General features: G+C 40.2%; 1 protein-coding gene across 2 annotated transcripts in view; it reads right to left on the reverse strand.

Annotated features, from left to right (window-relative positions):
- The window catches only part of SDHA (succinate dehydrogenase complex flavoprotein subunit A), an 803000-nt gene that overhangs the window by 595423 nt on the left and 194499 nt on the right, over positions 1 to 13078 (reverse strand). For both annotated transcript variants that reach the window (XM_044065115.1, XM_044065116.1), the window contains exon 4: positions 12125 to 12268. In XM_044065115.1, the coding sequence (XP_043921050.1) occupies positions 12125 to 12268 (144 nt within the window). The remainder of the gene's footprint in view (positions 1 to 12124; positions 12269 to 13078) is intronic.

Genomic DNA, 13078 nt, shown 5'->3' on the forward strand with positions numbered 1-13078 from the left:
TTATAAAGACTAACTCCCAGCGCTGTAAGAATAAAATTTCTATTTGCATATCCTGAAGTGTTGTTCCTGACTAAAGGCATATATGGTAAATTCTTAATGTTATTTATTTAGGACAATTTGGTGCCATTCTCTGGATCTGAACTTTGGTATTGCTGCAGGGCAGTTCTGGAATAGGGCCCATCACAAATTTTCTGTGAATTTCACACTGCTTTGTATGGAATAGTCAGAGATCAGATGTGCAGCTATTCAGGGTGTGCAAACATACTAGCCTTGGCAGGGAAATTGTTTTGTAAGGGGAAAAGGGTTGGTTTGTGTTTTTTTCCTCCTTTTTTTTTTTTTTAGACAATTTTAGCAAGTGTAAGTGCATAACTGTGTTTGTAGTATAAGTGCATGACTGTGTTTTTGTTTGACTGAGTGGTTGTAATATATACAAGTAACAGTGGGAGGACCCCACAGTAAATGAGTATAGTAAATGTATGTGCACATACAGTAAAAGACAAATTAACACAAGGAGGTGCCTTGTGTCGAGGGAGGTACCCTCAGGATCGAAAGGTAAGAAGTATGAGAGATGTTTTTATTCTGTCAATGTATGAATGTATGAGAGAAAGAAAAGAAAAAGTTAAAAGCTAAAAATAAAGTTAAAACAAGGTTATGAGCCCACTGCATGATTGGGACGTAGACTGTAAAGTTAAAACAAGGTCATGAGCCCACCGCATGACTGGGACGTAGACTATAAAGTCTGCATAACTGGGACGTAGACTATACAACAAGTTCATGAGGCCATAGCATGATTGGGACATAGACTATATACTGTTAAAACAAATTCATGAGCCTACCGCATGATAGGACGTAGAGGTATGTGTTGTTAAAATAAATTCATGAGCCCAAAAGCATGCTGGGACTTAGTGTGATTGCATGAAAGTACCCTCAGAGGGTCCAAAAGAGTTGTCAGTTCTGGACACAGTACCTATCCGCCCTGTTACCCAGACCGCAATGCTGGAGCTGTAACTTTTGAGCTACCGCAGGGACAAAAGCAAGGGGGTGCTGTGGAAAAAGGCTGATCAAAACCACCACTCTGTTGCTGCACAGTGACAGACTTCCTACCTTTCCCTCCCTGTATGTTGTGTGGATTACTACAGTCATTTTCTGTCTTTGGAACCACCAGAATCCAGGAGTTGTAAGGTAAGCCTAACATTTTTATTATTAGTGATTTATAAAATAAGAAAAATGGGGAGCAAAGATAAGCAAGCAAGATCAAATCTGTGAAAAGGGAACACCTGCACATTTTATGTATTTTAATTATTGGAAGGAAAGTTGTAAATATCTGTATGACTGGTTTCAGCTTACTAAGAATTGTGCTGGTGGGGTATTTCCATTAAAATGGAATTTATGATAGGATTAAATTGCTGACATTGAAAGGCATTTTGGAAAAAAAAAAAAGCAAAGTAAGTGGGGAACAAACAGGGTTGCCAGACATCCCTATTTGAGCGGGAAAGTCCCAGGATCCGCAATCCGATCCAGAGTCCTGCACTGCCGGTTTAAATCCTGGCGAAACAGCCCTCCACTTTTACTTTTTTTTGATTGGCCTGTATACCGGCCAATCAAAACTCGTTAAACACGGAGCTGCTTGTGTTTAATGCAGAACATCAGGCAGTTCCGCATTAAATACAGCTCAGTTCTGCGAGTTTTTTGATTGGCTTGTATACCGGCATACGGGCCAATCAAAAATCGGTAAACACAGAGCTACTTGTGTTTAATGCGGAACTGCCTGATGTTCCGTATTAAACAGAAGTAACTCCGTGTTTAAAGACTTTTTTTTATTATTTTTGGTCCCTACCCGGCCAGTCGGAAATCTGGCAACCCTGGGAACAAATGACAGCATTTTATTCTTGGTACTGTAAAGCACTTTAAAGGGAAAAGGAGTCAGCATTAAGAGGGTTGCAGGATGTTAATAAGAAATTGTTTCAACAAGTTGTTGTTGTTTGTCTTTTCGGATTTTCCCGGTTAGAGGTCGCCACAGTGGAACTGGAGTCCGCTAATGATTGGCAGTAGATTTTTTTATGGTGCCGAGTTGTCAGCCCGACACCCAGCCTTCAGCAAAGGCACGCTCATTCATGCATGTCTTTCGGAGGCCACTCGACCGCGGGGAGGACATGCAGGCTCCACACAGAAGGCACTCCAGTCGTGAATCAAACAGGAGAATCTCTTGCTGTAAGGCAACAACGCTACAGCTGTACCACCGCGGCTTCAAGTAAGAGAGGTTAAAAAGGCAGTACAGACCACTAAAAAGGGATCCCTTTATCCTGTCTTAGCAGGTTTGAAACAAATTAAAAATGGTCAAAAAGCAGAAACGTTAAAGAGGATAATAATCCTCCAGTAACTAATGCACCCCACCCCCATACTGGTACAGGTGGCTCCTGTACAAGATTCTGCTGTTTCTCAGACCTTTGCATTTTTTTGAGCACAAGGTCAGCATGGTACTGTTACATCTAAACTTAGTTCTGCTGTTAGCTCTCATCTTTAGAACAGCATCTTCAGTTAAAAAGTTTTTTTTTCCCTTCCTTCTTCCTATCATTCTCAACAAGCTTCTACCTTTCCAACAGGAGCACTAGTGTTTGACACTCCTGTGGCTCATCACAAGTGCTCACATGATAGGGTAGGACAAGAGGCTATTGCCTCTGCAGAAGATTTTTTTGGCACCTTAAAAAACAGGGGGAGGGCTAATGGTGATTTGCATAGTATGTCTAAATGTTTTCTAACTGAAAGAAGAGAAAAAAAAACATCCATAAAGGTTTAAGGAGGAACTGAGGAAAAAAAAAACAGATTTAAACCAGATGCTTCGGAAAGTTACTCCAATAAAATAAGAACACAGTTACTTGAAAAAGCTAATATAAATGTTATTCCCACAGGAAATGCACCGATAAATAAAAGGATAGCACTGGTAAACTACAGAAGTGTGTCAGCCATGTAGGCAAAATAAAGAGAAAGCCTCTGCAGATTATGAGTCATCTTAAAGCAGTGTTTGCTAAACATTCAGAAATACCAGATCCAAATAAACAAGCTAAACCAGCTATTGCAGCTGCCTTTGTGAAGGGTTTGCAAACCATGTACAAAATCAAATGAAGCAAGTGCTTATAGACTAGCAGGAAAAAGACTTAATGTCCTTATTAAGTGCTGCAAATCACCGTACTGACTATGGCAGGGTAATAAAACAAAAATAAATCTTAATCCCATTTGCTGCCACGGAATCAAAAAGGACACTATGTTAAAAGTAGAAATAAATGCAAAGCCAATTCTATTCTTGGTGGATCTAAAAACACTAAGTCTGTAACAAAAGTTACTTCAGACAGTTAAATACCAGTATAGGAACAAAGTAAAGCCAGTTGGTGTAACAAATGCTAGTGTTACATATCCAGTTTTAAAACCTATACTCTTTTCTTTAGGTCTAATTGACAAGAAAGGCATTCAAATTTTTCTTTGAGTACAACTGCGCCAGTGAATCTTCTCTGTGAGCTGGGTGGTACTGTTTGCTGTACACCAGAGGGGGTGTAGCTAGATGTTCCAGCAGAATCAGTGGGGGAAGTATTACAATTCTTAGCAAAAGCGGGGAGGAGCCTTTTTGATGGCATACAGACTACTAAAAACTGCTGCAGCAGGTTACCTGCTAATTTATGGGTTAAACATGCTAATGAATTCAGTATATTAAAATCTATAAAACCAGTAAAAATAAAATTAAATCCATCAAAACCTCTCCCCAGAGTTCCACAATATCCACTAAAGTCAGAAGCAGCGCAGGGAATCAAACCTGTCTCTAATACATCAAGGAATAATAAATGCTAGCTAAGTGAAAAAGCCAGGAAAGGATACTTTGTACAAGACTTAAGGGCTATAAGTAATGCAGTACTACCTACTTGTCCTGTAGTTCCAAATCCAGCAACAATACCGAGTTCCATACCACCTCCAGCTAATTACTTTTCTGTGATAGATATATGTTCAGCATTCTTTTCTATACCAATTCACACTGACAGTCAGTTTTTTGTTTGCTTTTACTTATCAGGGACAGCAATATACCTAGACACTGTTGCCACAAGGATTTACTAAATCTTCTTCATTATTTTCTCAAATTCTGCAAAAGATTTGGAGAATGTGGCATTTCCGGGTGGGTCTGTCTTAGTACAATATGTAAATGATTTACTGATGGCACCAAATTCCTTTCAGCAATGTTAACAGAATTCCTTGCATCTTCTGACTATTTATTTATTTCAGTTTGATTACCGGGGAAGTCCACTGGGCCAAGAAGTGCCCATTTTCAGTGGAGGCCCGGGGAGAAAAGCTCCAAGATCAGTATAATACAATATAGGTTACAGAATAAAAGCTCCAAGAACAGTATAATACAATATAGGTTACAGAATGCAAATAAAGATTACAAAGTAAAAATACATACAATATAGTTTGTAAAAACAAGTAGAGTTAATACATTTGAGAGTTGCAGAGAACTTGATGGCAGATTTTTTTTTTTTTTGAATCAATATTTATATGCTTACAGTCACCTAAAGTCTGTTAGTTGTAGTTATTTTGAGAAATTAGAATAAGTATGAGAGTATAGTGGAGTAGGAGTACTTAGTTAAGAGTCGCTATGGAATTTAAGTGGGGTGAAAGCAGGAGCATTTCCATTTGGAGGATAGGTGAAGAAAAAGTTGAGTTTTGAAGGATTCAGTGTTGGGTATGGTCCTAAGTGAAGTAGGCAGAGAGTTCCATTTTTTACCTAGTGAGAAGGAGAGTAAAAGCTAGCCAGCTGGTCGTTTCGGTTTACTAATGGAGATTAGGTTTTGGTTTTCAGATCTCAGTGATCTGTTAGGGATGTATGGAGGAAGTATGTCCTTTAAGGCTGGGCATTTATTAGGGGAGAATATTAGTTTGTGAGCGGTGGTTAGTTGTAGATAGTCTAGGTGATTAGGGAGTTCTAGCCAGTTCAGAGAACGAAGGCTGTGGCAGTGGTGACGATGTTTTAGATTTGGTGGCAAATTTAGAGATCTTATTATAGCAAGCTTCGAGCTTAGAGGTGTTGGTAGCAGACAAGTTGGTTAGGAGAGGGGCTCCGTATAGAAGGGAAGGTAGGAGGAAGGATGTTGCCAGTGTATGCCTAGTGGAGTTTGAAAGGAAGTGATTGTTCCTATATAGCATACCTAAGCTTTTGGTGGGTTTTCTTTATGTTATGTTGTATGTGAAGATCAAATTTGAGGTGTTCGGCTATGGTGATGCCAAGGAGTTTTGCAGAGGGGACCACTTCAATGGCAGTGTTAGTTTGGCTGAGAACATTGAAAGTGTTTTTGTCCACAGAGGAAACTTTGGAGGGGAGAAAAATTAGTATTTTGGATTTATTGGAGTTGAGAGAAAGGTGGTTTTGGTGCATCCAGTTCTCTGTGGTGGTAAAGGCTAATTGGGTTTTGGTCTGGAGTTCAGGAAGGTTTGGGGCAGAGCAGACCAAGGTAGAGTCATCTGCGTATTGGATGACTGTGGTGTCAGGGATAAAGATGTGAAGGTTGTTTATGAAGATGTTGAAAAGCATGAGTCCAAGGATGGATCCCTGAGGAACGCCAGTAGATGTAGGCAAAAAGGAAGAGAATGAGTTCTTCCATTTGACTGCTTGAGATCTGTCAGATAGGTAACTGGAGAACCAGGAAAGAGTGTTTGGGGAGAGTTTGAGATTAGCCAGATGATGAAGGTGTGTGTGTGTGTGTGTGTGGGAGATGGTGTCAAAAGCTTTTGAAAGGTCTAGCAATATTGTGGATACAATGAGTCCAGAGTCTTGAGCTTGATTGATAGTTTCTAAGAGGGTAGTAGTGCAGTTATCTTACTGTGGTCGGGACGGAAGCCATGCTGTGTGGGTGTAAGGAGGTGATTTTGAATGAGATAGGGTAAGAATTGGTGGTGGACGCATTTTTCTAGAATTTTAGATATTGGAGAGAGTAGGGCGATAGGGCAGAAGTTAGAAATAGAGGTGCTTTTGCCTCCTTTGTGAAGAGGTAGGATTGTAGGCTGAACGCCAAAGTTTGGGTACGTATGACTCAGTTAAGGATCTATTAATCAGAATACTAATTGGAAGGGCGATACCTTCAGCTGCATGTTTGAGGAAGGAAGGGGGAATGTTGTCAGGGGCGTTAGAACCTGGCTTTAGCTTAGAGAGAAGCTTTTTTATAAAAGATGTGGATACAGGTTTGAGATGGAAATTGAGGGGATTATTGTTTGGGTTGTTGGGTGGACAGGAAAGGGAGTTAGGTGGGTTGTTATTAGGAAATGTTACGGTTAGTTTAGCTATGAATTCAGTGAAGAAGGTATTGAAGTGGGAGCTAAGTTCATTGTCGGATAGATTAGGGTTGGGGCAGGGGTTGCATTGAGATCCGGGATGAAGAAGGGAATTGACTGATTTCCAAAATTGTTTAGGGTTTTTATTGTTATTGGACTGAAGTTTAATATAGTAGTTTTTTTTGTCTTTGGTAATGAGTTTCTTTATTGGTTGTGGAGTTGGGTGTATAGAAGTAAGGTAGAGGATAGTTTATTTTTCTGGTAGAGCTTCCAGGACTTGTCTCTGACACATGATTTGTTTAGTTTCTTTGGTCAACCATGGTGCAGAGTTAGTTTTGATTCGCTTATTTCTTAGAGGGGCTAGGGAGTTGAGAGTATCTAGGAAGATGGAATTGAAGTGTTCAACAGCATTGTGGGAGGATATTTAGAGGTTGCCAGTTGATTTGTTTGAAGAGGTTAGAGAAAATTAAGGGGTTAAAGTTACTGAGGTTACGAGTTTGAATGTAGAGGTGTTGGTGTTGGGTGGAGCTGTTTGATCGATGGATGAAGGCAGGGAGATGGGTCACTGAAGGTGTCAGGGATAGTGCCACTGAGAGTGATTTTGTTTGGATGGGAGACTAGATTCCAGTCTAAGATGGACCATGGGGGTAGTTTTTGTTAGGGTGAGTAATTGAGGAGATTACTTGGGTGAAGTTTAGAAGGTTAATGGAAAGTGAGGGTGATGGTGAGTTGATTTTATTCCAGTCGATATTGACATTGCCTAGAATATATGTTTCATATTTTATTTGAGTTGAGGACCAGTATAGAATATCTTCAAGGGTGGAGATATTGTTGCCAGGGGAGATGTACAAGGATATGAAGCAGATATTCTTGTGTTTGTTTAATCAGAGAAGGCTAGCTGTGATTTTGCAGTTTGTGAAATTAGGGGTAGGAATTTGAAGGGGTATTAGAGAGAGATGATTAGAGTAAATTATGGCTGAGCCACCACCTTTTTTGTTTAAACGGTCACTTCTGAGGATGTGGTAACCAGGAATACCTTGGTATCCTTGCAGGAAATACCTTGCATTTTCTCACTATCCTTGCAAAAAAAGGACACAGTGTCAACAATAAAATTACAGTTATGTTTACCTCAGGTATGTTAGCTTGGTCATTTAATTTAATATCTCAGAGTAGGATCTTACAGTAGCTATCCGTCACTCTGAATCATCTTTATTACTTAAAATAAAACGTATCCCTTCTTGACTGCATGTCTAACTAGATATGAACTTACACTTCTTTCTGATCCATCTATTTCTCTGATCTGCTGTCCTGTTCTAAAGCCTGGATCTCTGTTGCCCACTGCTGACGATGGTAAAGAGCACGATTGTGTGTGTGTAACTATTTGCTTTCTCCTAGGGAGGACTTAAAGGACACTCCTATACCCAATGCTGACATGCATCTGTTTGTGGATGGTTCCTGTTGAAGACATCAATCAGGAAAGTTGATCTCGGGAATAGCAGGTTGCACCAAAGAAACAATATTGTTTCAACAAAGATTAGAGGGTGTTCACTCTGCTCAAGTAGCTGAGCTAGTGGCTTTGCAAAAAGCCTGTGAGTTAGCCAAACACAAGGTGGCCAATATTTTTACAGACTGCTGTTATGCTTTCGGGGTGGTACATGACTTTGGGCAACTTTGGAGAGAGAGGGGGGGGGGGTTAACCTCTTCAGGAAGTCAAATTACAAATTCAGGGTACATAAAATCATTGTTAGATGCACTTTTGTTACCTAAAAAGCTGTCTGTAATCAAATGTTGCACCCATCAAAAGGGAATAGACATTGTAACTTGTTGTTTCTTTTGGCTTTTCCCAGTTAGGGGTTGCCACAGTGGAACTCCGGTCCGCTAATGATTGGTAGTTGATTTTTATGTGCCGAGTTACCAGCCCTGACGCACAACCTTCAACGAAGGTACGCCCATTCACGCATGTCTCCACGCAGAAGACACTCTAGCTGAGAATCGAACCGGACAGCGTCTTACTGTGAGGCGACAACACTACCGCAGCACCACCACAAGGGCAATAATTTGGCAGATCAAGGTGCTAAACAAGCAGTAGAAGATTGTTGTAAGATCTGTGCATGCAACTATGATGAACTCCAACAGTAATGATGCGTTTGATTTTAAAAAGTTGTCAGCCTTTCAAACTGAAGCATCACAGGGAGAAGTTCTGAGGTGGCTCATGGATGGATGTAGAAAACCCTCTGAGCCTAGTACCAACCTATGAACCTGTGAACCTATATGGCAACATCTGGACGGCTGACTGATGGCATCTGCCTCTTTGATACCCTACCTGGTAAGGGCATATCATCTACTGGCCCATACAGGTAAGTCAGCTTTATTTAATCAAATTACCCGAAGTTGGTATGCCTCTCACGTCTCTCCTCGTTGATACTTCAATTTAGTGTACGTTTACAATATAATGTAAGTAAACATGCCAGCAGTAAAGGCTGCAAGTTTACCTCCACCTTGGGGACCTTTTGTTAACATACAACTGGACTTCATCCAGATGCCTAAGACAAATCATTTTCAATTTATCTTGGTTATGGTCTCCATGTTCTCTGCATGGGTGAAAGCTTACCCATGTCGGAAAGCAGATGCAGTCACTGTTGTCAAAAAGTTTTTGTATGACTACAGACCGAGATTTGGTATACCATGTTTTATTAATAGCAACCAGAGAACACATTTTAATAATCAATTGCTTAAGGGACTATGTAAAGTTTTTAATACTAAGTTGAGTCTTCACTGCCCCAACCATCCACTGTCATCTGGATTAGTGGAAAGGGTGAACAGGAACCTTAAAAATAAAATTTCAAAGATTTGTGCTAAAACCAAGTGGCCCGAAGCCCTTCCTTTAGCATTAATGAGTATGAGGGCCTCACTAAATGCCACCAGGAAGTTGAGTCCGTATAAAATATTAATGGGGAGACCCATGGCCCTTCCAGCTACCCCTCCAGTGGGAAATGCCGATTTAACTTTGTCAGATGATGCTGTGATTTGTTATTGTAGGTAACTCCTCAAAATTTTGCAGCAATATCATCAAACAGTAAAAGCAGCATTACCAAAGCCTCCTGACCAACCCTGTCATCAACTACAACCGGCTGATTGGGTCTACATAAAAAAAATTTCCAGAGGAAAAACTGCCTCAGTCCGAGGTGGAAGGGGCCTTTTCAGGTCCTGCTAATGACTGTTTGCTGTGCAGGACTACCAACGTGGATCCATTCGTCACACTGCAAGACCCGTCGTGTGGGGATCCCAGACGAATCATCGCAGCCAACAGAGAGAGATTGAGGTGTGACAGATAAATCATCTGCCCAGTGAGAAGGTCAACTTCAGTAGCAGTCCATGATGAATCTGGTGACAGCAGGTACTTATGCTTTGTTTCTGCTGCTGTTCCCTGGTCGAGAGAAAAGTTTCTTGCTGGTCCTTTGACAACATGCCAAAAATCTAAACAAAACAAACTGCTGAACATGTTTGCATGTACCTCCTTATTCTAAGGCAGGGATTCCTATTATTCCTATCCCTGCATCACAGGTGTCATTTGAAAAGGACCTTAATGACATCAGCTTAACCTGGTGTAATGTAACTGATTTTTCAAAGGTTGTGTTTCTTCAACTTGCAACCGCACATCATGGAGACACATGTTATGCCAGAAATGGGACTGTACCAGTGGGAAAAAGCAAATGTAATGACACCAGGCATGAAAGTGTGTTGGACTCTTTGCACTTAAAAAGCTATGACTGGGGGTGTGGCATGGACATAAGTGACCGTTACTACATCTGTGATATTTGTGCTTACCCCTGGTTGCCTATATACTTGTCTGGATGTTGTTTTGTAGGCTATATTACTCCTGCTAGTCAACATTTCGAACACCCACCAGCAGGTAGACTGAGAAATAAGCAAGCAATCCACTGGACTGAGCAAGGATTTTCAATTTTTAATCCTGGGTATGGAGTGCAAAGGACAATGTTTGAAATCACCATACTTGCAGAAATTCTACAGGAGGTGGTCAACAAAACTTCACATCCCATCAGGATGGCAAATCAAAAAATGACTGAAATGCAAACTGGGTTGTTACAAAATCCAATGCCACTTGATATAATGCTTGCTGCAAAAGGGGGGGGGGGTGTTATGTGCCCTCAATAAAGAGTCGTTGCTGTTCATATATTAGTGACTATCAAGATAAACAGGAAAAACTGTCAAACTTCATGGAACAAAGGGCAGTATTTTTGGTAACCTGGGAATTAGCATAATCCAGGGTATTGTCATTGTACTTTTTATTACATTTGTGATCATTTTGGTATTTTCTATTCTAAAGGCAGTTATTACAAGATGTTTAACCTCACCTGCACATGAAATGCCACTGCATGCACAAATCAATGACAGCTCTATTTTGACAAAAAAAATGATGACTACTATGACGCTGAGGCATATTTTATCAAGTTAAAAAAAATAAAAATATATGGTATGACACTGAAAGTGTCAGAGGGAGAAAACTGTTATGGGACAATACCAGCTTATTAAAATGTATATTCATTTCAGTTTATTAATGATGCTATAATATGATTGTTAAAAAGCAAATATAATTTGTATGCAGGGCTGGGAAAAATACAGCTTCATAAGCCACAGTATTACTGTTCATTTTAAACTGCATTCTTTTAGTATATAATAAGAGAGAATAGTACATGTTGCATGAAGTGAGGCATGTAGTTATTACAAAAAGGAATTTATTAGCCTGACTACTCCAGGCTAGGAGTACGTTGTTGCTAGGGTACGTTTGAAACATACAAGGTCAGAAACAAGACCCCTTGGAAGCAGGTGAATCATGTACAGGAAGGTGTTCACGTGAAGTCTAAGGCGAAAATCACGAGGGATGAGGACATTTGCAAAGTTTTCTATAGGACACAGTCATTATAACGTCATGAAATTTGCATGAACAGTTTGATAAGAAAATGTATAAAATTACAGTTTTTGTATGTAAAGTGAAAATGCTTCATCAAGAATTATGAAGACCAACTCCCACCGCTCTAAGAATAAAATTTCTGTTTGCACATCCTGAAGTGCCGTTCCTGACTAAAGGCATACAAGGTAAATACTTATTTATGTATGACTAACATTTACATTTCTTCTTTTGTACCAGACAGACCATTTTAAATGATATCCCATTATACTCCTTTTCCAACATGTACAAAAATCAATATTCAGCATCAGCTTCCCTCTGATTTAATACTATTCCATACTCAGCATCATCTTCACCAGGAGCATGAAAGATTCTATTCTCCTTCCAAATCAGGAAATGGCACAATTCACTGCACACCCATGTACTTCACTGCATCATTTAATCAAGTTACTAACTGGTTCTCTGAGACAGTAGCTGATGCATGAATACCAAATTACAATAAAGCAAGCACTGGTTTAGATATTTTTAAGATCAGACTGGACTCTTATTATGGAAACAACTGTTTTGGTAAACCGACAGGCCAGAAGAACATTACTGCCAGTGCTTGAAATATCTGACTGTATGTCCTGGTATACGAAAGCTTAATACGACTCTTATGACTTCTCAGTCAAATACAAATATCCATGCTAAGTGCATGAGAAACATTGTTACTATCCATTGTAACAAAGCTGCATCAGTAAGTCACAAGGTCTTCTACATCTGAACAAGCAATATGCAGACTTTCATGGGTGCTACTAATGGTTGGTTTCACATGCATAAGGCAGAAAACAGTAGCCCCCCTTTACATCACTTGAACCTTTAAATACATTATAAAGCCTTACAACTTACCTCAATCACAGAAGCAGGGGCCTGCTCTGTCATGTAATGGATTGCATCCTGGTCACCTAACCAATCAGAGCCTTTTACAGTATCATAGAAGTGCCATCGCCAGTCATCTTGTTCCATGTTCCCCAGTGCTGCATTGATGCCTCCCTAAGGGGGGAAAGCCAGCTTTATTATAGCAGACAATGACAGAAGTATAAATGAAACTAATTTCTTCCCTTGCATGTTACATCTAAGCATTTAAAAGCTGCTTTCATTAAATGCTACCATACACTGAAGAGGGTACACAGCAACAGGTGAATAAAATAAAGCCTGACAACAAATGAAAAGAGGTTACATGTCTACAAAAAGCACTCTGAAGCAAGTTACAGTGATGAGCTGAATTCAATAATGCAAACCGCAAGCAAAGAATACAAGTATGTTCATAGCAAGTTGTTCCAGCAGTCATGCAATATGGCCTTCATTTTGGACTGTCCACGAAAAGTACAGTTTTGTACCTACCATAAATGTAGATGTTCGAGTGCTAATACAGCTGCAGTAATCACAGATGGGTTCTCTGCCGTCAGGCGGTCCCTCGGTCGGCCGAATTCCAAAGTCTTGGTCCAGCGTCGGTTGTCGTCGCTTTCTCTTCTGACGTCAGTGAGGCCAGAGTATATAAGACACAGCCGACGCCATGTTCTTCAGTCTTTCTTGCCCCAGATGTCAGGTGCCCCCAGAAGGAAGGCAATACATAAATTATGCTTATATGTATATACAAGCAATGCAATATAATCCAAAATCAGTGGTTGCAAGCAAATAAACCATAGCAGGATAACCCAGTCAGGTTGTATTAAGAGGTTGTTAGGCCCCATGCCTTTACCAAGTGGGGAAGGAGGGAGGGAAACCTGTACTGCAGCTGTATTAGCACTCGAACATCTACATTTATGGTAGGTACAAAACTGTACTATGTTCATCGTGCAT

Source organism: Protopterus annectens, chromosome 3.part0 (genome assembly GCF_019279795.1).
Source record: "Protopterus annectens isolate FY-2018-M chromosome 3.part0, PAN1.0, whole genome shotgun sequence".
NCBI lineage: Eukaryota > Metazoa > Chordata > Ceratodontiformes > Protopteridae > Protopterus > Protopterus annectens.